Raw genomic sequence first — 27,123 nt, forward strand, 5'->3', positions numbered from 1 at the left:
TTTTCTCTTTTCCACTCACACCAACAGAAGGCAGCAATAGTTAAGGCTGTTGCTCAGCATAATTATAGACCCGTGATCCGCCCTTGTTCCTGAATCCTGGAGCTAGACTTTGTCAGCCCTGCCCTGACAGCTTCTGTGATGGGGCCGTGAGGATGTCGGTCTTGCGTGGACATTTCTTCTTTTAAACTGATTAGTTTAGTTTTCTTTTCATTTAAACTCATTTGGTGTCATGTTGCGGGTTGTAGTAGAGTCGGCTAAGGGTCTACCTAAAAAGACCCTTGGAGTTCCTGATCCAATTACCACTGTGATTTTTAGAGGTAGGTCTCTTTTCTCTACACGTAAAACAGTTTGGGTGTGTTCTTGTCTTCAGTAAAAAGTAAATGTTGCCTAATAATTTGTAATAGTGATTGTTGCAGGGCTTGAAGTTTTTTAGGCATCTAATTTAATATTCTTTCATCTGGTTTGTGGTAGCTGAGGTACAGAGGTGCTGCTGAGCTCATCAGATGAACTGGCCAGATTACAAATGTTAAAAAACAAAAGTGCTTTTTTTTTTTTTTTAATCCAAGAATAATTTAATTTCCTGACGCATAGCTGGGGAGTGACTTGTTTGCATGTGTGTGATACAGTGAAATGAACTCGGGCAAAGAAGTGAACAGACAAGTTTGAGTCTGTACTCAAAGTTGGCTTCAGCCACAGAATTAAAATCATATATGACAGTTCTGCACAAGACAGAGCAGACACAGTACTGACTTACAGTACTGATCCTAGCATTGCTGTTGCTATAAAGGTACCGTGTCATTTGATTTAAAACAATAAGATGTGAATGTTACTTTTCTTAACTTTTCAATAAAAAGGGAGCATTAAGGAAAAAAAATGTGTTCCCCTTTCAGATGACAAGAAGAAAACAAAATCGATTGACAAAGAGTTGAATCCAGTGTGGAATGAGGTAAATCACACAGACAAAGAAACACTCTGCAATACTTCACTCCCTTTTACCTGTTTTTATTATTTTTTAAGATGAATTGCCAGGAATGTAGCAATACTTAATGCAAACTTTCCATACTGCAATTGCAGTCCCACACACCACATGGCTAACATACACACATATATGATTATCTGTAATATATATGTTGTTCCTTGATAAAATGTGCTTATTTAAGACATGACAGCAGTTTAGGTTCTGTATCTGATGGCATGCTTTTCTCACATTTGTTCGCTTGTAGTTGGTTGAATTTGATCTAAAAGGCAAGGCACTGGACTCCAGCTCCTTCATCGACGTGATTGTGAAAGACTATGAAACTATTGGGAAAGATAAGTAAGTACACTGCATGCCTGGAAACTGAGATCCCCTCTCAGCTTTGTGCAACAAGTCATGAAAAGCTTTGCCTCACCTTACTGAATTACAATACAAGCTTAGTATTGTCTGAAACAGGAGCTTGTAAGAATTGAGCCTGTTTAGTCAGGTAGCAGATTAGTCAACACAGGTAGAGGTGTGTGTCCCGTTTTCTTTTATGTTGCTTTTAAGAAACTGATTATTCGCTTACTGCAGAGCCATCATAGCTTGAGCTGTGCATGGGCTACCTGCTATTTGCACATGTCACAGGCTGCTACTACCAGTTGCTTAGAAGCAGGATCAGAACAACATAACAGCATCAACATATTGTGTGTGCGTGTGTGTGTGTGTCAGAACAAGGACACACCAATATAAACAAAAAGAAGTTTGATGTGTTCATAATAACTCAATATTGCAGCTATGTAGTTCGTTTTTTCCAACCCCCTCAGCCTGCTACACCCTTCTTGCCATGCTGAGACTTGCAGAGCTGTGTGGGATGCCTTCTTGTGCAACAATGGATGTCTTTTTTTCCCCCGTCTTTGAGATTTGTGTAGCACAGTGTGATAGAGAACAAAGCAAATTCTCAAAGCTAATGTGGAGTTGTTGTAGTAGATGTAGTGGTATGAGCTATTTTAATACTGTCTGAGTGAGATGTGCTGTAATGCCAAAAAAAGCCTGAACCTGCTCCAAAAATACACTAAAAGGTTTTCACTTCCAGCTAAAGCCAGAATCCCATATGGGACTGATTCAGGCCAACCACAAGGAATGTTTCCCCAACATCACTAATTATCACGATCAAGGTCTTTTTTATGCTAAGAAAACCGATGATGCTAAAAGTTCTTGTTTTGTATGAAACATGTCAGTCCTGAGATGGATTTCCTGTGGATTTATGCACACATATGTGCTAAACTGAGTAAAAGTTTCCCTTGTGCATGGGACAGTCATAACTGAAGGAGGGGCTTTGCAAATGTGTCTCCATACAGAGTAAAGTTTTCCACTGAGCTGGCCGTCTGACACACTCTCTAAAGAGCTACAGAGTGGAAGCAGAGGAGGATTTGTCCTTCTCAGATAGCTTTGCAGATACTGTTATGGGTATTCCCTGTCGCTGTAGCAACAGGAGGGAGGAAAATACGCATTCTTCCTGACTAATTTGATTTTGTGAGGAATCAGAAGATTGTGGGATAAAGTCTCCCAGTGCAAACAGCGATGCAGTCTTTAACATGAAACTGAAGAAAAAAAGAGTCCAAGTATCAACAGCCATCATAGTTCATACCCTGCAGACAATGAATATCTACAGCATATTTCGTTGTAACTGCGACACTGTTTTCCACAGCTTCTGGTTAATAACTTACCTTTGAAGTCCATTTGAAAGCTTGTGGTCTTAACTATCCTCCCTTTACCTGCTTTGCATCCATCCCTGATAGAACTTTTCATTTCCCCTGTTATGCAGTTGAGGCTCAAATAGAGCTGTAGGCTTTTAGAAATCACTGAATGGTTCATGACTCGACAATAAAAAAATTAAAATGTAAGCGTATAAAATTTGACTGTATATTTGAAATGCAGAGATTTCCAGTTTGTCACAGTTTTTGGCTGAGGGAATTCTTTCATATCAAACGCTTAAGTAGTCTCATTTCCTGTTGGTCTGTGCAAATATTTCAAACCACTTTTCACTTGCCGATGAAAGATATTTCTGGGCTTTTAAGCTTTTTAAGTGCAACATGGGTGATTTTCACACTCTTGTCACAAATGTATCTCAGATGAGCCGCAATATTTCAAAGCCGAGCAGTCGTGCAAAGGGAAATGAATGTTGACAGAGGGTGGGTGGCAGACATTCAAGGTTATTTGTACTGTAAGTCACTCATTCCCGTTAACACATAGTTAATTATAGTGATTGAACTGATATAAGTGAGAACGTCATTGTGTCAGAGGCACCCTTGTATATTTGTATTCTTAGAAAAATTTAACATCCTGACAAAGTGGAAAAAAAACCCTGAGTTATTACAATAATAACTCAGTATGAGTTCAGATTTTATCCTGCATGTAGGCGAGAGCAATATTTTGAACATGACATCACCAAGCCTCGACAATGGTCACAAAGTCTGCTGGTTGTTATTTGTTTAAATGGGAAGTTGGCACTCCAGGTATAATTTCCCTACTCTGCACTTACACCAGGGCTCTAATGATTTTCCCACTGCTCAGTGAGGACGCTAACACAGTTAGTACGGCACTACTTAGTATTTGAATGTTCTAAAAACAGCAGATATGCAAAGTCATGTGCTGAACCATGTCAAACTCTCTGCTGAATGGCCTTCATTTGTCGAGAGATTTTGGTCAGGCTATGCAAGGAAAAGCTCTAACACAGGCTCTTCCTGCTTGGAAACACTATTTGATAGAGCTTTAAATTCTGTTGTGTAATAAAATACACAAAAAGGGCTGGTTTAATATGAGGTTAAATGCCAGTTTCATGAGTCACTGAATGTCTAGGGAGTACCAGTGTTGGTCTCCTTCCTCATGTGGAATAATGACTGGATCTCCTCCCCACAATAAATTCTGTCCAAGTATTTGTACAGTGTCCTAAAGTCATCTCGACAAGTTAAGTTACTGCTCATCGTATCACCATGTCACACTCACTGCTGAGGTTTTTTGAGTACACTATTATAGTGCATGGATAGTAGTATATTTAAATCTCTTTCACACGAGATGTTTAAATGCTGTAGCCTTTGGTGTCAGATGTAGGTCAGCAGCAAGTTTATGTTGCAGGAATTCCTCTGCCAGGAATGCTGCCAAAATAAAATAACAGTGTCCACCCAAAGAGAGACAACTTACACGGTGTTCATAACACTCCATTGGGTTAGCTGTATTCCTTTTGGACACAGTAATGTTTTCTCTGTCTATATCAGGAGGAGAAAACATGGGTTTGAAATTCTGGCCTTTTATACGTTTAGTTGCAAGTTTTGCAGTTTTAGTAGTTGCTGTCAAATTTCTTGTAATTGTGAAAGAATAAGCAAGATAAACAGGAAACAGTGTAGTTTTTGACTGCGCGCCAAGGCAGACACAGACACAATAAGCAATGAAAGGACAATGCTGGAAATGCTGAGATACACTGTGTGACACTGGTGTTTTGGGCATAGCTCACATAGCTCACAGCTCACATAGTTTCATTTGATTTGTTTTCTTTAAAACATTAAAGGACACGTTAACTGAGGAAAACAATTCTGTTTTTCCCAAGGAACATTAATCGGGTTAATAATTACTTGACTTTGGAGATGAAATAATTGGGTAATGCTGTAAGTAATATTACTTTTAGTAGATGTTTGATGCCTTCAAAGACGCATGAGATTTATCAGAAAACCTGTTTTATTCGATCATTGCATGATACATATGGCAGTGGTGTTTTGCACATTTTAATACTGTAGAGTTGTATTGTGTTATTCATTTATTATTATTTGGAAGTTTAAACTTTATCACTCCCACTTTTTAAAGGTCTCCCAAATAGGAAGCGTTAATTCATTTCCGTCCTCGGTGCAGAAAGTTGTTGCTGTTTAAAACAGAGGCTGGTAGTATTGAGTGTGTGGTAGCTCATAGTGTTGTGTTTGTGCATCTGAACAAGTATGGTTTGTTAGCTCTGGGTGGTGACCTTCTCCATGGCTTTTTGTGTGAATGTAGACTTCACTGTGCACACATGCAGCTTTTAATTTTTGTGTAATCTGTGTAATCTGATTACTGGTAAATTTGCCGACTAAAATGGTAGCACATGTTTTGCCCGATTCAATCAGGACATTGAAACAGAATGGTCACCCGGCAAAGTCCTCCAAGTTGTGTGTGTGTTGTATGTATTGAAAAGTATGCTGTCTGACACTGTTTGTTTTTTTCCAATAGATTCCTCGGGTCTGCTAAAATCTATTTGAAAGACCTCGCTTCAGGTCAAGCGAGATCACTGCCGTGTAAAAATGTTCCCCTGGTCAGTGAAAGTGGACAGAATATTGGAGTAAGTTTTCATCCTTTGATATGAACTCAAAAATATAAGCAAAATATAATTTCATAAAAAATATATATTTAAAATAGAAGACTAGCCAATAATTTCCTTTCAGGCAACAATCAATCTTTTGGTCGGCTATGATGCTCCAGCAAACGCTGTACCAAACCCCAATGATCCTCAGTCAGGAGAAACTACAGTGGATGCTGGTATGTTTATGTAATTTCCAGTAATACTGCACAATAGAGCATGTGTCTACTGAGAGTATTACATTTTTTTAGAGGTTTGTCAGGTATTTGACCTGTGATCGCCCTGTCTTTGTGCTTTTTAGGAGGTGGTGGTGGCGGCGAGGAGGGCAATGGAACTCTTCCAGATGGGAGCCAAAGCGGCCCTGCAGGGACGTCCCCATCCGGTGGTCAGTCGGTTAATCTTCGTCGGGGTGTGGCCAGGGCACAGAGTCGATATCGACTTGCAAATAAACCTCAGGACTTTCAGGTCAGTTTGATTATCAATAAAGATCAATAACTGCAGAAAAAAACTTTGGATGTGCTGGTGAGGATCAGAACACGAGGATCGTGAACTTTAAATTAAGCCCTTCATGAGTGAGATGTTACTAAAATATTTATGTAGTTGGTGGTGTACAAATTTGTACAGTGCATTGATTCTATGTTCATGGGAGAAGATTGTTTATAGACAAGATATATATTCCTCAGACAAAAATCTGTGAGGAATATTTTCAGCACCTTGTTAAATCTGTACCACGAAGAATTAAGGCAGGTCTGAAGTCAAAAGGCTTCTTGTGTGGTGTACCTGTAAATTTATCCTCCCTCATTCTGTCTCTCAGATTCGAGTCCGGATCATCGAGGCCCGTCAGTTGCCTGGCAACAACATCAAACCAGTAGTCAAGGTTTACGTTTGTGGGCACACCCACAGGACCAGGATTAAGAGGGGAAACAACCCCTTCTTCGATGAGGTACTGCCATTTATTTGCACAGAGTGACTACACAAAACTCAGATATGGATAAAAATATTTTTCTTATTCTATCAATCTCATTATAACTAATTAAAGTCGAGTCTATCCAAACATGCCACACCAGATTCTACAGAGATGTGAAATGTTTTGCTTTGTTTGAACCTTGTATGATGTTTTTTTCCTTTTTCCTTTTTTGCAGATATTCTTCTACAATGTCCACATGTTACCGTCCGATCTGTTTGATGAGAACATTAGTTTTCGGGTTAGTATTAATAGGAAATGTTGAAGTCCTCTGTTAGCATTTATACCACCTGCTGATGGTTGCACTCTTCTCTGCAGGTGTATAACTCCTGTTCACTGAGGGCTGACAGTCTTATGGGAGAATTCAAGGTACCCGGTCTACTCTCCTCCATACAAAATGCTGAAACATCTAAAATGACAAACAAGTCTGGCTAATCTCATCTTATTCTCTCAAACAGGTGGACGTTGGTTATGTTTATGATGAGCCAGGTAAGCTGGTTCAACCACAGATTTGAGTGTCATTTGCATCCACACAGACGGTACTTTAGTTTATTTTGTGGAGATCATAATGCAGTGGGCTGCTGTCAGTGTCGCATGGTGCATGGTGGAGGAGAAAATCTTAGACAAAGTGACCAGTTTAAAGGTCAAAATCAAGACAAAAAACTAAGACCAATTACAACTTTGTAGGCAAAATGTCAGTATTGTGTTACTGGTGCCAACAAGGGGCCAAAAAGCTTGTGCCAGATTTAGTAACCACTATGTTATTTAATGTCTCCACATCTAAAATGCTGAAAACTAATTTTCTTTTACTTTTTCTGAGATTTTTTCAAAGTTACAAAGTCTGAAGTGCTTTTTAACTTCTCCACACACTCTCCCTGATGGTGCCCTAGTAAAGTCTGTTTATCCTATGTGGTATTTTTATGTGTGTGGTCCTTTTACAGCCCATTGTGTCATGAGGAAGTGGATCCTTTTGAATGACCTAGATGACTCCAGCTCTGGGGCTAAAGGCTACCTGAAAGTCAGCCTCTTTGTTGTCGGGACTGGCGATGATCCTCCGGTATGACCGATGAGCTGCAGCTCTCAGAGGACTTTGACTGCAGCTCTTTGCTTCCTCCTCCACAATGTAAATAGGCTGCTTACACGATTCGCTTTCTCTCATGCATTCTTTCTTTGTTCTGCCTCAAACGCTGCAGGTGGAAAAGAGAGAGTCCAATGATGACCATGATGACATAGAGAGTAATCTGCTGCTTCCAGCGGGCGTGACTCTTAGATGGGCCACGCTGTCACTGAAGGTGTTCAGAGCTGAGGACATTCCCCAGAGTAAGAGCAGATCTAGATCAGCATTCACTCTGCATTTATACCAAACCGACTGGTCATTTAAATCATAATAAAATGAAGTTTAGTTCTCCTTGTTAACCCTATTAAACTGATGTTTTTATTGTCTTAAATAAATTAAGACTGATTCTTTCTTGCACTGTGTTAAAAACGGTTCTTTTGATTCTTAGGGCCAAAAAGACACAGCTCAAAAGTGGTCTTTTACTTTAAAAAATGATCTTTATTTACATATCCCGGGATATGGAGACTGAGCACACACAGAAACGCCTGCTCACATCAGCCAGTCTCAAACAGAAAACAGGAAGCCAGGTTATTTATGTACCTCTCGACGTCACATACGTCACACACAGTTTCATTACCAGTGTTGGTCAAGTTACTTGAAAAAAGTAATCAGTAACTAATTACTGATTACTTCCCCAAAAAAGTAATCCCGTTACTTTACTGATTCCTTATTTTCAAAAGTAATTAATCACTTAGTTACTTAGTTACTTTTTAAAAACACGATTTACAACCTGAATAGGTGATAAAGCGATAGATCTCTCAGCCCAATTCTACTTTTTCTACAATCCATCATACAAAATGTAATCAAATGGAAAAGTCCCTTTTTAAAACTTGTTTTATTAGTTTTAATCTTTTAACTTTATGCATCAAGCAAAAATGTAATTATATGCAACATTCTCTGACTGGAAGAAATTTGTTTAATATTTAAACCTATTTTCTGCACATTCCAGCACATAAAAAGTGTTTACACTCAGTCTTTCAAATAGATGCAAGTAAAACACAGCAGAGAATAAATAAAATCAAAGACTAGCGGTCCTTTTGCTCTATTTTCACCTGTAAAGCAGGAGTGAGGTAGGCGGAGATTTACCCTGGTGCAGGTGTGCCGCAGCGGTCAGTGGAAGAATCCGCGAGTTTCTCTGTGAATTTCCCATTACGTCGTAGCGCACTCGGTGCTTGCTTGGAAGTTTAGGGGTTTTTTTTCGCTGTAAAAAGAAGTTTTCTTCCCACGCACGATGGACGCTAATGTTTTTGTCACTTTTTATGGAATCAAACTTAAAGTAAGGTCAGTACTTTCACGCTTTAAACGCTGCACGCTCATACTCTCTCCCGCACTTGATATATGATCCATTGTTGATCTGCAGACAGCTGTTGTCACGAACATCGCACTCGCTTACGTCACTGTCGTGAGACATTCTCGCAAAAAAAATCACGGTTTTAGTAACGCAGTAATGCAGCGTTCCTACGGGAAAGTAACGGTAATCTAATTACCGTTTTTGCAATAGTAATCCCTTACTTTACTCGTTACCTGAAAAAAGTAATCAGATTACAGTAACGCGTTACTGCCCATCTCTGTTCATTACACACAACACTTCTTCTATTCAGTTCCTCTTTTCTGTGTCTGATTTTATTGATATGCCTGTGCACTAAAACTTCCTGTGCAGCTTGCAATAACCTCCTCTTTCTAAAGTCTGTTGAGAGGGCAACCTGTCACCCTTCTGTCTGAACTTAGTTTCACTCTGTCTGGAGCTCATATTCTACAAAAACATGCAGTTTCTGGTCAGCCTGTAACCTAGTTTTACACTGAAGTCTGGGTCTCTCTCATATAAACCAATAATAATCAGCATATAAGCATTTAAGATTATATATTTATTACCTAACAACTGTTTTCTTGCTACAGTGGATGATGCATTTGTCCAGAATTTGAAAGAACTTTTTGGAGGAGAAGCAAACAAGAAAAACCTGGTGGATCCCTTTTTGGAGGCTAGCTTTGCTGGCAGAAAGGTTCTCGATTTTCCTCCTTTTTTTTGGGCTATAATGTTAGATTAAGAAAATTAGATTTTTTATTCTTATCCTATAGAGAAAAAAATGCTGATGTGTGTTATTCTGCCTCTCCAGTTGTGCACACAAATCATTGAGACGAATGCCAACCCAGAGTGGAACGAAGTACTGAACCTTCAAGTCAAGGTAGTGCTCCTTAAGATAAAAGCTAAATAGCAGAAAGTAACAGAGAAATTACTGTGTTTAAGCTGTGTGTGTGTGTGTGTGTGTGTGTGTGTGTGTGTGTGTGTGTGTGTGTGTGTGTGTGTGTGTGTGTGTGCGTGTGTCTCTAGTTCCCCTCCATGTGTGAGCGTGTCAAACTAACGGTGTTTGATTGGTAAGTTAAATACAATTACGGTTTAACTGTAATGTTCTGTTCTTCTTCTTTTTTTATATTATTACTAAAGAAAATATGAGGCACTTGCTTTTGGCTGAAACAGTATTGCACAAAGTTTGTGTAGTGTGGTCAGTGTGTGTGTGCACGCAGGTGTGTGCATATCCTTGTCCTAATACTAGCTTTAAGAGAATAATGCTGTGCTAGCCACACCCTTCCCTGAATAACATGCTCGGCTGGCACTGACTCTCGGGTAATCATTGTGTGTTTCTGAGAAAAGCAACTGTCAGATAACTCGGCTCCAGGAAGGCTGGATAGAAAAAAAAGTGCCAGAGGAAAAGGTTAGAAAAAAGTCTGTTAGGTGTTGAAAATATACTGAGAGGGCCATAAAGTCCACTGTGAAAAAAAGAAAGAAAAAACAGAAAACATCCCAAAACTTCCAACAAAAAGCAATAAAACGTGAGCCATTGTTCAATGTCCTACTTCATAGTGGTAGTGGACAAAGCAGAGCGTAGCACCGCAGATACACTGTGACATTTGCATGTCATTTTACAGTTAATCGCACGAGTGCGGGCTATGTGTCTATGTGTGCATGTTTGTGTGGACTGGGCCTGAAGTTATTATGTGTGACTGCAGGGATCGTTTGACAGGAAATGATGCCATCGGCACCACGTACCTGAATCTGGCCAACATAGCCTCCTCTGGTGGAGAGATAGAAGGTAATCATTTATTTATGTCTACTTTATCCCAGAAAACAGGACCAAGACGTAACATTTTAGCTTTAAATTAAAACGTCAGCAGAGAAGTTGATTTTTTCTTCATCTCACATATCTAGATGTTGTTGTATGAGTGTATGAAAAATGCATTATACCAATGTGCCTCATTGTGTTCCCTTCTAAATGGTACTCGACTTGTCCTTTTCTTCTCCTGGAATAGAGGAACATCCAGAATATGGGGCAACGGCGTCTTATGAAGGTTTCTCTTTTTGCTCTGTGTTGCATGGGTCATAGCGCATGACGCTCGTGCTACAATGTTGATTATGTCTAACTTTCTTTGTTCCCTGTTGCCAATATAACTGTGCGTTGCTCTGTTTTCATATTGAATGTTTTGCTGTCACAGTCTCTGCACCTGCTTGCCCCACCATTCACTGCCTCCAGCCGCCACCTCCAATAGTCACCTAGTAACACCTAGTGGCATCAAACCTTTCGCTTTAGCTTGACTTTGCTTCACTATATCAGCTTGACTGTTTTGCCATTTTCTCTCTCCAGGTAACTCAGGGGAGTCTGAGGTGGGCTTCCTGCCTGCGTTTGGGCCCTGTTATATCAACTTGTATGGCAGCCCCAGAGAGTTCACTGGCTTCCCAGACCCCTATGAGGATCTCAATTTTGGCAAGGTAGTGGAGAAGACACGATAACTGCTATCTTATGAATTTCTCTTTCATGCTTTTTCTTCAATCGCCTTTGTTGGGTTTTTAAGATTTCATTATGTTGTCCTTGTAAAGGGAGAAGGCGTGGCGTACAGAGGCAGGATTCTGGTCGAGCTGTCCACTAAGCTAGAGGGGAAAGCAGACAAAGCAGTAGACAAAATCCACAGTGATGACGTCCTGGTGGTACAGGTATTGGCTGTCGTGTGGCTGGGTTCAATTTTCACTTTTCCTGTTACTTTTTTCATAGGTCAAAACCATAGACTGTATATAAAAGATGGATGCATATTTGGATATCACCCTTATATGAGTGACTTGTCAATCTTGGCTTAAGGCGTACCCTGCTTTATCTTCCATGTTATTCTGAATGAGCCCATAAGTTAGAAAATAAACAACAAGATTATAAGCTAGTTATTGAAATCATAAGATCTTTAGAAAAAAGTTTAATGAGCCAATGAATCGTGTGGAAGGCTGACTAATTTGGTCAGAGACTTCTCATGGACATAGAATTGGGTTTCTTTTTGGAACCAATAGTCACCCCCTGCTTTCCATTAGGAAGAATGCATTTTTAAGGCACCTTTAGCGCTGGGTTCAGTTTTTAAGACCAGAAGCTATGGCCATCTTTTATATACAGCCTATAGTCAACAACTTTCTACCTCTCTTTCTCTGTTCTGCGTCTCCTCCTTAATCAGAAATACCAGAGGAGGAGAAAATACTGCCTCTGTGCAGTCTTCCACAGCGCCTCAATGATTCAGGAACCTGGAGAACCAATCCAGTTTGAGGTCAGCATCGGTAATTATGGCAACAAACTGGACACCACCTGCAAACCGCTGGCCTCCACCACACAATATAGTTGTGCTATATTTGATGGTGAGTGGTGAAATCTGCACTGAATACATGATGTTCTCAAGCACTGAATGACCACATGATTTTTAATGGCATGTAATGTTTCTCCAGGTAATCATTATTACTACCTGCCCTGGGCAAACACTAAGCCAGTGGTTGTGGTTACCTCATACTGGGAGGACATCAGCCACCGTCTGGACTCTGTCAACATCATCCTCTACATTACTCACCACTTGGTAATACTGCAATGAATGCTTTCAGTTGAGTTTAGGATTCATGGCCTGTACAGAGCCTGCTTTGAAACGGCTCTGCTAATGTTTGACATGTGTTTGTAACTCCGTGAGGTGGGAGCATAATCCAACATAATCCTCACCACTGTTTTGTTGTTGCAGCAATCAAACTTGGAGGAATTTAAAACGGCAATCTTGGCAAAAGTCTCAGACAACCAGCTAGCTGAGGTGTGGCTGAAGTTACTCAATCAGCTGATTGAAGACCTAGAAAGGTAAATGGAGCACGTTGTGAGAAATACAAATAAATGAAGCACAAGTACATCCTGGTGATTCACGGGATGGATCCCTTAAATAAATAAATATATATATATATATATATATATATATATATATATATATATATATATATATATATATATATATATATATATATATATATATATATATATATGTATGTGTATATATATATATATATATATATATATATATATATTAAAAAAAAAAAAACACCCAGCACGCCCCTGCGGGCGGTTTATCCTTCAAGCTCGGGTCCTCTACCAGAGGCCTGGGAGCTTGAGGGTCCTGCGCAGTATCTTAGCTGTTCCCAGGACTGTGCTCTTCTGGACAGAGATCTCCGATGTTGTTCCCGGGATCTGCTGGAGCCACTCGCCTAGCTTGGGAGTCACCGCACCTAGTGCTCCGATTACCACGGGGACCACCGTTACCTTCACCCTCCCTATACATATACATATATATATATATATATATATATATATATATATATATATATATATATATATATATATATATATATATATATGTATAAAATCCATTTATCAAAGGACCTGTGACTTATCTCACCTGTTTTGAATTGCATTTTTTAGTTCAAGTCTTATTTATCCTCTACTATAGCCACTCTTAGATATGTGGTAGTACTGGTCATAAGACATAAGCATGGAGGGTTGTTCAAAAAAATTTTAACATTTTATGGATACATACACTTGAAAAGTTTCCCTTTAGACTCACTAGCTTAGATTAATTTGTGAATGAATTCTCTGTGTCATATCTCTAATGTGTAGCAACTGTTTAGAGATCATGGTCCTTTTTTAACTCTAGAGTGACCTACTGCCTAAGAAACATGCAGTGTATAATGACTACTCGGCCTGATTCCTACATGAAGTACACAAACTATTGAGAGTACATGATTTATATATTAGGTAAAAATGGGGGGGGGAAAAGGATTTTACATAAAACACTGTCTTAATTTGACAGCAATTCATAACAGTTGAGATATGCCACATATTTGCTTGAGAGGATTTTGAGTATATAAGATGATAGTAGGCTGAGAAAGAACCGGCTTCAGTTATGAAGAGTTAACTGCTTAATTATTTAACTTTTTTGGCCGCGCTGAAATGAGTAAGATTGTGTCTGCTTTCCTTGAGTTTCCCAACACCTGAGCTCGAGGGCCACTCCAACCTGACAACTCTGGACATCCAAATCAAGAAGCTGCGAGACAGGGCTTTGACCAGCATCAAAGATGGAGCGAGACGCATGAGAGAGGAGGCCGGAGAGATCCGTGACACTTTGTCCGATTTGGAGTCCTGGGTAGAAAAGCTCAAAACGCTGGCTGAAGAGGTATAAACACAGCAAAAATGCTTCTTTGATTTAAAAAAAAATTGCATTAGTAGGAAAAATAGTATTTGTAGGAATCTGTACAGCATTGATTATATACACTGTGTCATGCAAAAGCCTCGTGATGCAGTAACATGTCAAAAGAATACAAGACATTCATCCTAATTATTGGACAAATCTGTGTGCTAAGGCATGATACACAGTCTTTCCATAAGCACTGCATAAGTTCACATGGTTTTTCTAACTGTGTCCAGCCCCAGATCAGCATGCCTGATGTGATCATCTGGATGCTACGGGGTGAGAAAAGAGTGGCCTGCAGTCGCATCCCAGCTCATCAGATCCTCTACTCTACATTCAGTGAGCAGGCCTGTGGGCAGCATTGCGGCAAGACACAGACTGTGTATTTACAGGTACACATGAACTGTCAAAAACAGACTAAATAAATAAATAAAAGAAATGTTTGAATGTTATGTAGTAATCAGCTGCTTTTCTATGCTTTTTATTCTCCATCTCCACAGTACCCCATGGACAAGAACAAGGGCTTAAAGGTGCCAGTTCAGATTAGAGTTAACATGTGGCTGGGTCTGTCTGCACATGAGAAAAAGTTCAGCTCATACTCCGAGGGAAGCTTCAGTGTGTTTGCCGAACTGGTATGTTTCTCCCACACATACCTGGGATTCACACACAAGTATTACATTGTAATACATGTGTCTTATTACAAGTGTTCTCAGCTCCTAAAACCAAGCCCGTCTTCCTGTGTATTACAGTACGAAAATCAGGCTCAGGTGTTCGGGAAGTGGGGGACTACGGGACTGGTGGGGCGCCATAAGTTTTCTGATGTAACCGGCAAACTAAAGCTAAAAAAGGAGTACTTCATTCCACCCAGAGGATGGGAGTGGGAGTCTGAGTGGTTCATTGATCCAGAGAAAGCGTGAGTGTAATTGGAATTGGTCATCTAAGCAGGATTTGTTTGATGTTTTCACCACTACCTTACCTTGGTAAACACTGAGTGGTGCAGTGTGAAGGAAATAAGCCACATGGACTCTCTCATGTTTACATTCTCCTCATGCCACAGAGCAGTCAATTAATGGAAATGTATCAAACTGACGGAAGTCATTCACGTAATCTTTTTAACCTATCTGTAAACTCAGAGGCGAACTCATTCTGCACTCCAAGTGTTACCAGCCGATTTTTGCCTCTCACTGTATACCCAAACTTCTAGCTGTCAAAAAAAGCAGAGTAAAGTGGAAAAACAGAACTCCCAAACATTGTTTGATGGAGGGTGTCAGACGTGAGTCTAACAGTAATAATATGGAGCACATACTTTCAGTAAGATGAGCACAGGGTTTGTTAGGCTAACTTATCGGTTAGGAAACTCCCAACATGTAAACACTGCTTGACAAACTATGTAAACGCTTCCTTGTGTTTCACACCACACGCACACACGCTACAGTGCACTGATGTTGCCGCGTGTTTTGTGTTTTTGATACTGACGTTTGCAACGGTAGATATTCTCATTGTTGAATTCTCTTTTCATATTTAGTCTTATTTCATATTCAGTCTGCTAACAGAAGCTGATGCAGGACACACTGAATTCATGGATGAGGTTTTCCAGAATGAGACCCGCTTCCCAGGTGGAGACTGGAAGGCTGCTTCTGAACCCTTCACTGATGTGGTGAGAACACAGTTTTCTTTTCTTCTTGATAAACAAATATTGAGGCATTAATGTAACCATACACGTTAACTGCTGACTCACCCAAATGCCTGGAATAGATAATAATCCCACACTCTTAATATAGATACATTTATAAGCATATATATACCACTAAGTGACTCTTTTTGGTTGTGCAGAATGGAGAGAAAAGTCGCAACCCTACAGAGTTTGATTGTCCCCCAGGTTGGAACTGGGAGGATGAGTGGACTGTGGATATCAACAGAGCTGTGGATGATCAAGGTGCAGACACTCACCTCACAGCATAATTTAAAAAAAAATTTAAACCATATAACTAAGGACATTTTTGGTGTTTAAAGGCTGGGAATATGGAGTCACCATTCCTCCAGATGACAAGCCTCGGTCCTGGGTTCCTGCAGAGAAGATGTACCACGTTCACCGCAGAAGAAGGCTGATTCGACCCCGCAAGAGGAGTAAAGTCCCCGGAGGAGCAGCTGTGGAGGTCAGCACTGCACAGTAGGGCAGGACTATGTACTGCTTTGCCATTTCTTTTATAATTGATTCTAATTTTGTAAAATACAGTTGCAACTTCCATGCGTATTGACACATACATGAGATAATTTGCCAGGGCTGTGGCTGTGTTTGACTTGGTGGCCTGCCTGAACTAATGCTATGCTCAATTTAGTTCTTAGATCCAGGTAGAACAAATGTTTCTACCTGTTAACTACAAGTCCCTTTTTGCACGCAGAGACGGGATCAAGGCAACCCTGAGGGCTGGGAATTCTCTTCTCTGATTGGCTGGAAATTCCACAGAAATGAGAGGTCATCAGATACGTTTCGGCGAAGGCGCTGGAGGAGAAAAATGGCACCGGAAAGTCGCCTCGGAGCAGCTGCCATCTTCCAGCTGGAGGGAGCATTGGTGAGAATGAGAAAATGGCATAGTAGTAATAGTGCGAGAATAAGCCAGAGAGGATGGGATGTTATACAAAGCTGGAAGTCAACCTGATCTTGCTGAGTCACCAAATATTTGCTTATGAATTAACCCCATCTACAGAGCTGTCATGTGTGTGTGTGTTTTCTTTGTTCCTGGGAGCGTGTGAAATATGAATGTGTAATAACTCTCTGGTTTTCTTGGCAGGGTATTGACACAGAGGAGAACGAGAAAGATTCCAAGGGTGACGCTACCAAGCTATTTGGTGCCAACACGCCTACTGTGTCCTGCTCCTTTGACAGTGAGTGATGCACATACAAGTGAACATATGAATGCATTTCGCATTTGCATAGAAGGATTTTTGACTGTCCGCTTCATTCATGTTGTGTTCCTCTTTAGGGTCATATATGTACCATCTCCGTGTCTACGTCCATCAGGCACGCAACATGACCTCCATGGACAAAGATAGTTTCTCTGGTAAGATTAAATCAAGAATGAAATTTAATGCATATAAAACCTAAGACTTCGAGTGGATTTAGATTTGAACTTAAATAAGTATCACTGCAAAAGCCCTTTGTTAAATAAAATGGTAAAACTACTTTTTTTTTCCACCACAGATCCATATGCACATGTCTCCTTCCTGCATGTCAGTAAGACAACAGAGAAGCTAAGAGCAACTCTGAACCCAACCTGGGACCAGACTCTGATTTTTAATGATGTAGAGATTTACGGAGACCCCCAGAAGATTGCTTACCGCCCTCCCAATGTTGTCCTGGAGTTCTACGATAGTGACCAAGTGGTACGCTGAGGGATATAGAGCGTATATAGAGAAGTCTTCTGCACAATGAATCTGTTTGTTCAGTGCTTACAGTGTTGTAAGATCCCTGATTGATGATTTTGTGCAGATACTTACAGTAAAACTGTATTTTGAAATCACACTGAAGTTGACTTCAGTGAAACTTTTTACTTTTCCAGCTTAAATTATAAGAAAAAACATTTGACATCTTCCTTTACACAGTTTTAATTGTCTTTAAAGCAATATACATCATTCATCTGTTACTCTTACAACATCCTCTGTAAAACTCATGTTTATTTAATTATGCACACATATCAGAATATGCATGGTAATCTTGGAAGTTTCTGTTTCAGGGGAAGGATGAAATGCTGGGCCGCAGTATTTGTACCCCAATAGTAAAACTGAATTCTGCTATGGATCAGACACCAAAACTGTTGTGGCATCCCATCATCCAGAAGGGGAAGGTGGCCGGGGAGGCTCTTGTGGCTGCTGAACTCATTCTTAAAAACAAGGTTTGAAAAGAAAGTAGTGGACAATAGTCTGTTTTATAGCATTGTTTAAAAATTGTTCTCTGGGCCTTCAGGTCTGTGAGACGTCCTCAAAACTGTGTTACCTCCGTCGCACGCAGTCTGTCATACATACATACTGAGTAATAAATCCTTAACTTAAACAATGTTTTCATCTTTTCGTCTCCTTTTATCATGTCCATGTAGTTTTGGTGATTACTGTTGACATTTCTTATATGAAATGTAAGGTGTAATGTTGTTTTCGTCATTCCTTTATAACTCCCATGGAACCAAGTGTAATCTTGTAGGAAAAATAACAAGAAAAAAATAAAGCCTAATGAATGCCTCTGTCTCTGTAGTCAGGAGACTCAGATCTTCCACTAGTTCCCCCAAAGAGAGAGAACATCTACATGGTACCTCAGGGCATTCGGCCTGTGGTGCAGCTGACTGCTGTGGAGGTAAAATACAGCCTTATATATAACTTTCCCTTCTAAAGTGATGGACACGCATGGAATTTGACCTCATTAAAACTCCCCAATCTATAATTGATTTCAGATTCTTGCATGGGGCCTGAGGAAAATGAAGCCATACCAACTGGCAGCAATATCGTCACCCAGCCTCGTGGTGGAATGTGGGGGGCAGAGGGTAGAGTCGGCCGTCATCAAGAACATGAAGAAGAATCCAAACTTCCCGAGCTCTGTCCTCTTCATCAAAGTGGTAATGGCAGTACTACACAAGCTCTATGTTATGCATAAGAATTAGGAAAATAAGTGTCTGAAAGAAAGAATAATTTAACTAAATTAACTTTTAATTTTGAAACTTTTTTCGATTCATTTCAGTTTAGTTTTGTTTATATAGCCCAAAAGCACAACAGTTTCTTCAAAACACTTTATATTTTAATGTAAAGACCCTACAATAAAATAGAAAAAACAGAGAAAACCCCAACGATAAGAAGACCCGCTATTAGTAAGCACTTTTCCAACCGTGAGAGGGAAAACTCCCTTTTAACAGGAAGAAACCTGGGGCAGAACCAGGCACATCTGCTATTACCATATGTGTCGTGGGTGAGGTGAGGAAGACAAAACAAAGACATACTATGGCAGAGAGCCAGAGATTAAAAGTAAATAATGATTAAATGCAGAGTTGTGTATAAACACTCAGTGAGTGAAGAAGAAAACCAGTGCATCATGGGTAGCCCGTAGCAGCCTAGACCTCTTGCAGTGTAACTAAGGGAGGTCACCCGATCAAGCACCAACTATATGCTTTGTCAAAAAAAGGAAACTTTACTCTTGCTCTGAAAAAGTCTAAAAAAACACCAACACCCGAATCATTCAACTTAATATTCAATTATTATTTATTATTGATTTAAACCCTGATTATTTATTCCATTTCCTCATTACTCTCCATCCAGCTTCTTCCGAAGGAAGAGATGTACACGCCTCCAATTGTGCTGAAGGTAATAGACCACCGTCCATTTGGCAGGAAGCCCGTGGTAGGCCAGTGCACTATCAGTTCTTTGGAGCAGTTCAGATGTGATCCATATGTCATCACCGCCGAAGGAGCAATGTCATCTAAAAGTAAGAGCAGATCATAGACTGCAGCAACCTGCAATGAACGTCATGTTGAAAAACTAGCAGTTAACTTTTGCTTTGCGACCAGAGGAATTGGTCCCTACGGCCATTAGAAGGAATTTAAGTTTAAGGCACTTAAGCTGGGACACTGTGCAACCATGTAATAGAAAAATAATGTGATGATTTCAAAATCTCATCACAACAGAAAATAGAAAACTTATCAAGTGTTTATCAGAAAAAAAATTACTTTTGATGGCAGCAACTTTCTGCAGCTATAACAACAGCATGGATTCCTAGGAGAAGAATCTGGGGTCTGGATGTGGCCTGCCTGCAGTCCAGACGTTAAAAACATTTGACACATCATGAAATGAAAAATTCCACACAGAAGATTGAGAACTGTTGATCAACTAGAATCTAACATCAGACAAGAGTGGGACCACATTCCCCTCCCAAAAGTTCAGCAACTGGTCTCCTTAGTTCCCAGATGTTTACAATCTGTTTGTTAAAAGAAGATGGGATGCTATACAGTGGTGAACAGTGCTGCCACCAAATTCAAAAGGAACTAATTTTCTTTCTTAAATTATACCATTTGATATGTTTTATTGGGCTTATGAGATTTCTGAATCTTTATTTATCCTTTTTTATTCCCGGCATCCCATCTTTTTTGAATTAGGGTTGTTTATACAGCCTGTAGTATGTTAATAGAGAAACGCTAGGTACAAACTCTGATACAGTTTATGCACAGAGATAAAAGTAACTGCTCAATGTTAACAGTGGCTCTGATGATGGCGTCGCCTCACAAACATGTCTCTATCACCATGGAGGAGACAAGGCCACTGCTAGAAGCTCAGGTACGCCCCACCACCTTTCCTAACACTCAGACGTTTCCTCTGTTCACCTAAGAGCAGAATTTGACTATCAAGTCAAATCTGACAAACTTACTCTGATTACTCTGGCTTACAGTTTATGTACAGCATGTCAGCTGCTGTCGACAAAATGGCATCCCCTACCTCCCATTTTGTATGTATGGTTACTTATTATGGCTTTCTAATTCATAAGGCGGGGCTCCAATGATGCTGAATGGCTGACAATCACAGAGCTAAAGAAAGCTGAACAAAAATCCTATCACAAAGCCATGAATCTACAGGGGAGTTGCCACAGTAACTGCAGTCTTATCTGGCATATTTTATTGAGCACATTGTTATTGTAGCATCGATTGTAGCATAGATGTTCAGGCATCTAAACTTAGAAGCTAGTGCTGCTACTGAAACCTCAAAAAGAACATGCCTACAAGTTTCCTACTTAAAGAAAGTTTGATACTTTGGGAAATACCCTTATTTTTCCTATATTTTCCTGCATGGAGTTTAAAAATGAAACTGCTCTAAATGCTAAATGTGATGCTACTGCTAGTACTCAAGTTCAGACTCAAATTAGGTAGAAAAAGCTAGTCTGGGATTGTCCGTGGGTACAGTCTAAGTGCTATTATTAATTCATTCAACAGTTCAAACAGTAGCCAGTATTAAATCTGTAAAAAAAATACTACTAACAACAGCAGTCTTTATGCAGAGATAACTGGGTGGTGGCAGTAGACTCAAATTTAGCACATAGACGTGTGTGGAATCATAATGATTGTTTGCATCTAAATCGTGTGACTCAAGAAAATAAAGGTACAGTATTGTGCAAAAGCCACCTCTCATTCATATATGAGGCTGTTGCTGATTCAGTGCTTTCCACATGCTATTTTATATGGGAGCAAAATCAGAAGCTATATTTCTGCATTTATAATTCCATCAGTTTTGACAGGATGCTCAACCTGACTGGCTTAAATGCAGCTCCAAACCATGTTTTACAGATGGCTGTAGACAGCCACTGTTGTACCTCTCTCTTGTTTGTGGTGACAAAGATTTGAACCAAATGTTTTCTCCCTGTTTCCCTTCCTTAAGAATGGCTTCTTGACAGCCATCCTTACATCGAGACCATTTCTAATGAGGCTTCGGATACTAGAAGAGGCATTGCACCTAGTTTTGTTTTGTATTCCACTCGTCCAGTGTCCTTAAATTTCTTTAAGGACACAGCGCAGACAATTATCCTTGGAAGTAAAATATGCAGAAATGAGGGGTGGCTCAAGACATTTAGACAATACTGTATTTCCCAAAATGTCTTTTTTTCAGTTGACCAATAAATAAATTGTTGTTCTGACCACAAAAGAAACTTAGTGAAAAATGAAATCTATGAATGACGTGAAAATTTAGTCCTTTGATTTATTTAAAAACAGATGTCAGTCATGGCAGGCAATGGGCCTCACCACCAGAGCCACGCTACCTGCTATTAGCACCCTTTTCACAGCAGACATTTTAAACTGGCATAGCATGAAGGGCATATATGAAAAATAAAATCAATATTGATTCAGTAAGTTAACACAAGATATTAAAACAGCAATGTCGAATATTAAGGTATACACTAAATGAAATGAATCATTTAGATCTCAGTTTGATATGTCAAAATGTCTGCTGTGTTAAAAGCTCATTGTTGTTGCTACACCCTTTCACAGAATCACTGTCAGTCATCAAACTGTGGCTGAAAGCACTTTATCAACTTCTTTGCATTTCGATTTTCTGCTATCTTTTCAGTTTTGTTCCATTTAATGTTTGTCTTCTTACTTTTTTTGTTACTGTTATAAATATTTTTGACTTGTTTTTATTTTTGTTTTTGGTGCATCTTCAATCGCCAAAGGTTGCTGAGAAGGTAAGACTTATTAGTAGTTGATGAAATAAGATTTAATAGCAGACAAATCAACTTCTTTTCCCAAATGCAGTGAGATTAAAATGCAGGACAATTCCATCTTTAGGAAAAAGAGACAGTTGATTGGTGGAGTAAATTCTACGTCTCGCTAGGAGACCAGGAGAAATGTGGTCCTTACCTCAAGAAAGGATACGATACCCTCAAAGTAAGCCAGCTCCATTTCCTCACACAACACTCATAAACTAATCATTCATCTTGGTCTATGTATTTCAAATAGTACGTACGCTCCTCTTTGGTTGTTACAGACAACTTGAATGTGAGTGTTGTTCATTTTCAGATCTATGACTGCGAACTGGAAGATGTCCCAGAATTCAAAGGGCTTACTGATTTCTGCGACACCTTCAAACTCCAGCAAGGCAAGAACGACAATGGCGATGATGATCCCACTGTGGTTGGAGAGTTTAAGGTTGTCTAACATCATTTAGAACAATAATATTTGGAGATAGAGAAAAACGTTAATTAACTACAACGGGGGGACTACAGTGAACTTGATTTCTTTGTTTGAGTGTGGGGTTTACTCTTGTACCTGCAGGGTTCGTTCAAAGTGTACCCCTTGCCAGATGACCCAGGTGTAGCTCCTCCACCGCGTCAGTTCAGAGAACTCCCAGATAGCGGACCTCAGGAGTGTCTGGTTAGGATTTATGTGGTTCGGGGCATGGACCTCCAGCCCAAAGACAATAATGGCAGTGTGAGTGTTAATCTGCATTACCTACAGTAATACAAATCTTGTCAAACATAGTACGGTCAGTACCGTTTCTTGTCTTTTCTGCTCAGTGCGATCCATACATAAAGATATCACTGGGAAAAAACACGATCGATGACAGAGACCACTACCTACCCAACACCCTCAACCCTGTGTTTGGAAGGTAAACCTTATGTGTCAATGGATTCAAACAGGTATAAATAGAAAATTTATTACATCTTAAGATTTCTATAACTGTCCTTTTTGTTGTTTAGGATGTTTGAGATGACGTGTTTCCTGCCCCAGGACAAGGACCTGAAGATCTCTGTTTATGACTATGATCTGCTTACTCGTGACGAGAAGGTCGGCGAGACAGTGATCGACCTGGAGAACCGCTTCCTGTCTCGATATAATTCATACTGCGGCTTGCCTCAAAGCTACTGCATGTAAGGAAGCAGATGTGCCTGAGTGGGAAACCTTTTAATATTTTTTGGAAAACATGGAGTCAGAGCTGAGGAAATATTAATTCCAACTGTCCTGTCATCTAGTTCTGGCATCAACCAGTGGCGGGACCAGCTGAAGCCATCTCAGATTCTTGAGAATCTGGCTCGTCTTAAAGGACTTTCCAAGCCCAGGACGGAAGATAATGGAAATTCACTCACCTTCAATGGAAAAGAATACACACTGGCTCAGTTTGGTAAGGGGTTAGAAGTATAATAGTATAAATGAGTGATTTAGATGTTTTGTGTTGAAAAATGAGCAACAATTAAGCCCTATTATGCCCGTCTACATGCCCTCATTGTTTGGCAAAGATTAACAGTACGTTTTGTCTTTAGCACATTTCACATTGCTACATATTGTTATAGTTTAATTCCCTAAAACATCTAATACTACCGTATATGTTTTATTAATTGAACAAAATTTATTTGAATGCAGCTAAAACAGCACAATTGTTTTGAAATTCAGATGTGTCTCCAACTTTCAGATTTCAAGAAGATGAATCAATTCATTTGAATCTCTTACTGTTTAAATGATAAATGACTGATCATCATACAGCACATTAGTATCCTACTTCAGCTACCAAAGTGCTTTGTACAGCATGTCTCATTCATCCAATCACATACACATTCACACAAGCACTTTATTCTACATTTAAGGGCTTTATATCGAACTTTCACACTCCGATGAATGTACTGGGAGGAAATTGGGGTTCATCATCTTGCCCAAGAATACTTTGCCATGCAACTGCAGGCATCGAACCACCAACCTTCTGATTAGTAGATGCGTAGGTCGCAACAACAATACAATATTGTTGTGACTGAACTGTTTTGCCCCTATAACACCAGATTGTTTTAATACCAATCTAGTGATCGATTTCTTTTTCTACATTAAGAGAGCAACAAGGAAATTCATCAGCACTTGGGTCCACCTTATGAACGCCTCTGTCTGCACGTGCTCAGAACACAGGGTCTCGTCCCTGAACATGTGGAAACTAGGACGCTTTACAGCACCTTTCAGCCCAACCTCTCTCAGGTTAGACATCTCATACTGTACCTGTTTCTGGCTGCAATGACTCAGGCTCAGTTATTTTTGTAAAATGTATATATTGCATTGGTTTAGGGACAACTTCAGATGTGGGTGGATGTTTTTCCCAAAAGCTTAGGCCTCCCCGAGCCTCCCTTTGACATCACACCACGCAAACCAAAGAAGTAAGTGCTGTGTTTCTCTTCAGTACTTCATCGCTGCGGATGTCACTGAGAGCTAACAATGACTGTGTTCAAATATTCAGGTATTTCCTGCGTGCTGTCATCTGGAACACCACAGATGTGACTCTGGATGAGACCAGTATCACTGGAGAGCGCATGAGCGACATCTATGTTAAAGGGTGTGTTAATTCTGCATCAAAGCCCTTGTTTGTCCAAATCTATTGTTGTTTACTTTCTCCAAAATCTTCCTTTAGGAGGTAGCAGCACTTTGTGTTAGAGGGTTACTGTTAAAGGCCAATGATTATTCATGCTTGTTGTTTATGTGCTAGCTGGATGCCAGGAATGGAGGAGGACAAGCAGAAAACCGATGTCCACTACAGGTCTCTGGATGGCGATGGTAACTTTAACTGGCGATTCGTCTTTGGGCTTGACTACCTGCCAGCTGAACAACTCTGCCTTGTATCCAAGAAGGTGAGGCTTGTTGACAGTTGGTTTATCATACTGTAGATCAAAGATTATTTTAATACCATTTTAAAAAAATAACACAGGTATTGTTGGAATTAAGTTAAAGCATGTTTGAATGTCTTCTTCTTCTTTTTTTATAACAGGAACACTTTTGGAGTCTTGATAAAACAGAGTTCCGGATTCCTCCCAAACTGATTGTTCAGATTTGGGATAATGACAAATTCTCACTGGATGATTACCTAGGTAAGAAACTTTCAAGTCCAACCTGTGTGTCTATGCCTAACCTTTATAAAACCTGAGTACAATGTGCTGTGATCCCAGGTACTGTGGAGCTGGATTTGCGTAACCTGGTTGCTCCTGCGAAGACCCCAGAGAAATGCTCTCTGGATATGATGGATAATGTGGAAATAGGTCCACACAAGGCAGAGCAGAACAAGTCTCTGTTTGCTCAGCAGTCAGTCAGAGGCTGGTGGCCTTGCTCTATTGAACAAGATGGGAAGAAGGTCCTGGGTGTAAGTATGAATAGAAACTTCAGTTTTCATTTGATAAGATGGAACCACAAGACATTTGGAAATGTAGAGTTAAAATACAATATTCCCAAAGTACCATGAAGAGAAAAGATTAAGAGCTTTGGACAACAACATTATACTTCTACTTTATTTTCTATTGACTAGTCCTAAATTCCTAAATTGGAAATGTGTTACTTGCAGAACATTGTCAGATAAATTGGTCTTAATTTAGTTGACGTATTCCAAAAATATCACAGGTCCTTGTCGTCTTGTCACTCTGTTTGTGTTGGGTTTTCAGGGCAAAGTGGAGATGACACTGGAGATTGTGAGTGAAGTGGATGCAGACGAGCGACCTGCAGGAAAAGGTCGGGATGAACCCAACATGAATCCAAAACTGGACCTTCCAAAGTAAGAGCCTGCTGTACAAGATTAGCTGGGCTGAATTTTGAAAGGTATACAGGCAAGATGTCTACTAAATACATTTTCTGTCAACTACTAGTCGCCCAGAAACATCCTTCTTCTGGTTCACCAACCCATGTAAGACCATGAAGTTCATTGTGTGGAGAAGGTTCAAGTGGGTCTTTATTGGACTTATCATCCTCATCATAGTGGTCCTCTTCATCGCCATCCTGTTGTATTCTTTACCGGTAAGGACAGACAAAAGCGAACCACTGGACACCAAAGTTTTCTCATATTATAAAATTGTTCAGTCTTATCATCTTTGTACTTATAGGAAACTTGTCAATGTGTGATTGATTGTTCTTTCTTGCATTTTACAGAACTACATCTCAATGAAGATCGTGAAACCCTTAAGTTAGCAATAAGGACCACCAGGAGCAACGAACTCCACACAGATACTGCCAGATTATCTCAACTTGTACCTTTTTTTAACTTTAGTTTTTTTCAACAAATGGGAAGGGGAGCTTGCACATTTGCACTATTTCAACATATGAACACATTTTCTACACCACCGAACTGTGACAATACAGTCCATTACAGTCTAGTTTTGAAAGGGTTTTGTTTAAGACACTATATGGAAAAGGTGTTTCCCATTAGCCCAGTTTGGGTGATATTTAGGGATTACTTTTATTAAACAGAATATTCCTTTTTATTAAAATGTTTCCATATTTGTGGATATTATATATAAATGGGATCACAATTAATAGCTCAAAGTTTCTTTAAAGTGTATTTGTATTACTTGACTGCTCAAAAATTGCAAAACTGCAATGTGGAAAATTCCATCTTTCTCATCTCGCAATGGAGACCTGATCCTTAGGGCGTAGTGTGTTTTGGGTTTTAAAAGCCACAGAGATGCTGTGTTTTGAGAAAATGTGTCTTAGATGTTCTGATACTCCTCACACTTGAGGACTCACTACAGATTTTACTAAGGCAGCAGTTGTTCTTTTTCCCCCTCCTGGATCGCCTGGAGCATTCTTTAGGTACCTTCCAAGCTTTGACAATTGTCCAGCTGGAAGTCACTTGAACAAGTGATGAAACGTTTCTCCCACTGAAAATGCCACAACCACAAAGACAGAAACAACTTTCTGAGATTTCCTTCCTGG

The 27,123-nt window shown here is 39.8% G+C and overlaps 1 protein-coding gene across 3 annotated transcripts; it reads left to right on the forward strand.

Annotated features, from left to right (window-relative positions):
- The first annotated feature begins 66 nt into the window (after positions 1–66).
- LOC146663316 (myoferlin-like) lies at positions 67–27,123 on the forward strand. 3 transcript variants are annotated; one of them, XM_085416007.1, is made up of 55 exons: positions 67–317; positions 891–946; positions 1,224–1,315; positions 5,213–5,321; positions 5,425–5,518; positions 5,641–5,804; positions 6,154–6,282; positions 6,482–6,544; positions 6,622–6,672; positions 6,762–6,792; positions 7,245–7,360; positions 7,497–7,623; positions 9,317–9,420; positions 9,535–9,603; positions 9,750–9,793; positions 10,427–10,509; positions 10,727–10,765; positions 11,059–11,183; positions 11,292–11,405; positions 11,906–12,083; positions 12,171–12,295; positions 12,452–12,561; positions 13,732–13,924; positions 14,176–14,331; positions 14,440–14,571; positions 14,689–14,852; positions 15,482–15,596; positions 15,773–15,875; positions 15,953–16,095; positions 16,342–16,512; positions 16,732–16,825; positions 16,924–17,001; positions 17,142–17,323; positions 17,674–17,832; positions 18,186–18,284; positions 18,382–18,543; positions 19,238–19,403; positions 20,172–20,248; positions 20,361–20,417; positions 22,131–22,142; positions 22,246–22,344; positions 22,477–22,605; positions 22,732–22,887; positions 22,974–23,065; positions 23,157–23,327; positions 23,430–23,578; positions 24,275–24,414; positions 24,502–24,590; positions 24,671–24,766; positions 24,917–25,058; positions 25,196–25,295; positions 25,374–25,564; positions 25,860–25,969; positions 26,061–26,208; positions 26,341–27,123. In XM_085416007.1, exons 1-55 carry the CDS (start codon positions 230–232, stop codon positions 26,377–26,379), a joined length of 6,225 nt encoding a protein of 2,074 aa, XP_085272133.1. In that variant the 5' UTR covers positions 67–229; the 3' UTR covers positions 26,380–27,123. The 3 variants fall into 3 exon arrangements, with proteins under 3 accessions (XP_085272133.1, XP_085272131.1, XP_085272132.1); XM_085416005.1 differs by lacking the exon at positions 20,361–20,417 and having other exon boundaries at positions 68–317; XM_085416006.1 differs by lacking the exons at positions 10,727–10,765; positions 20,361–20,417 and having other exon boundaries at positions 68–317.

Source organism: Rhamphochromis longiceps, linkage group LG8 (genome assembly GCF_057381845.1).
Source record: "Rhamphochromis longiceps isolate RC_006_pf linkage group LG8, R_longiceps_female_GT1.1, whole genome shotgun sequence".
Classification (NCBI taxonomy): domain Eukaryota; kingdom Metazoa; phylum Chordata; class Actinopteri; order Cichliformes; family Cichlidae; genus Rhamphochromis; species Rhamphochromis longiceps.

What these genes read in the sequence shown, in the direction of transcription:
- LOC146663316 (XM_085416007.1), top strand. Translation starts at nt 230, where the DNA reads ATGTTGCGGGTTGTAGTAGAGTCGGCTAAGGGTCTACCTAAAAAGACC. An exon ending in TCAAAACGCTGGCTGAAGAG is followed by an intron (nt 13,925 to 14,175) that starts GTATAAACACAG and finishes AACTGTGTCCAG; the next exon opens with CCCCAGATCAGCATGCCTGA. An exon ending in TCCAGCTGGAGGGAGCATTG is followed by an intron (nt 16,513 to 16,731) that starts GTGAGAATGAGA and finishes TTTTCTTGGCAG; the next exon opens with GGTATTGACACAGAGGAGAA.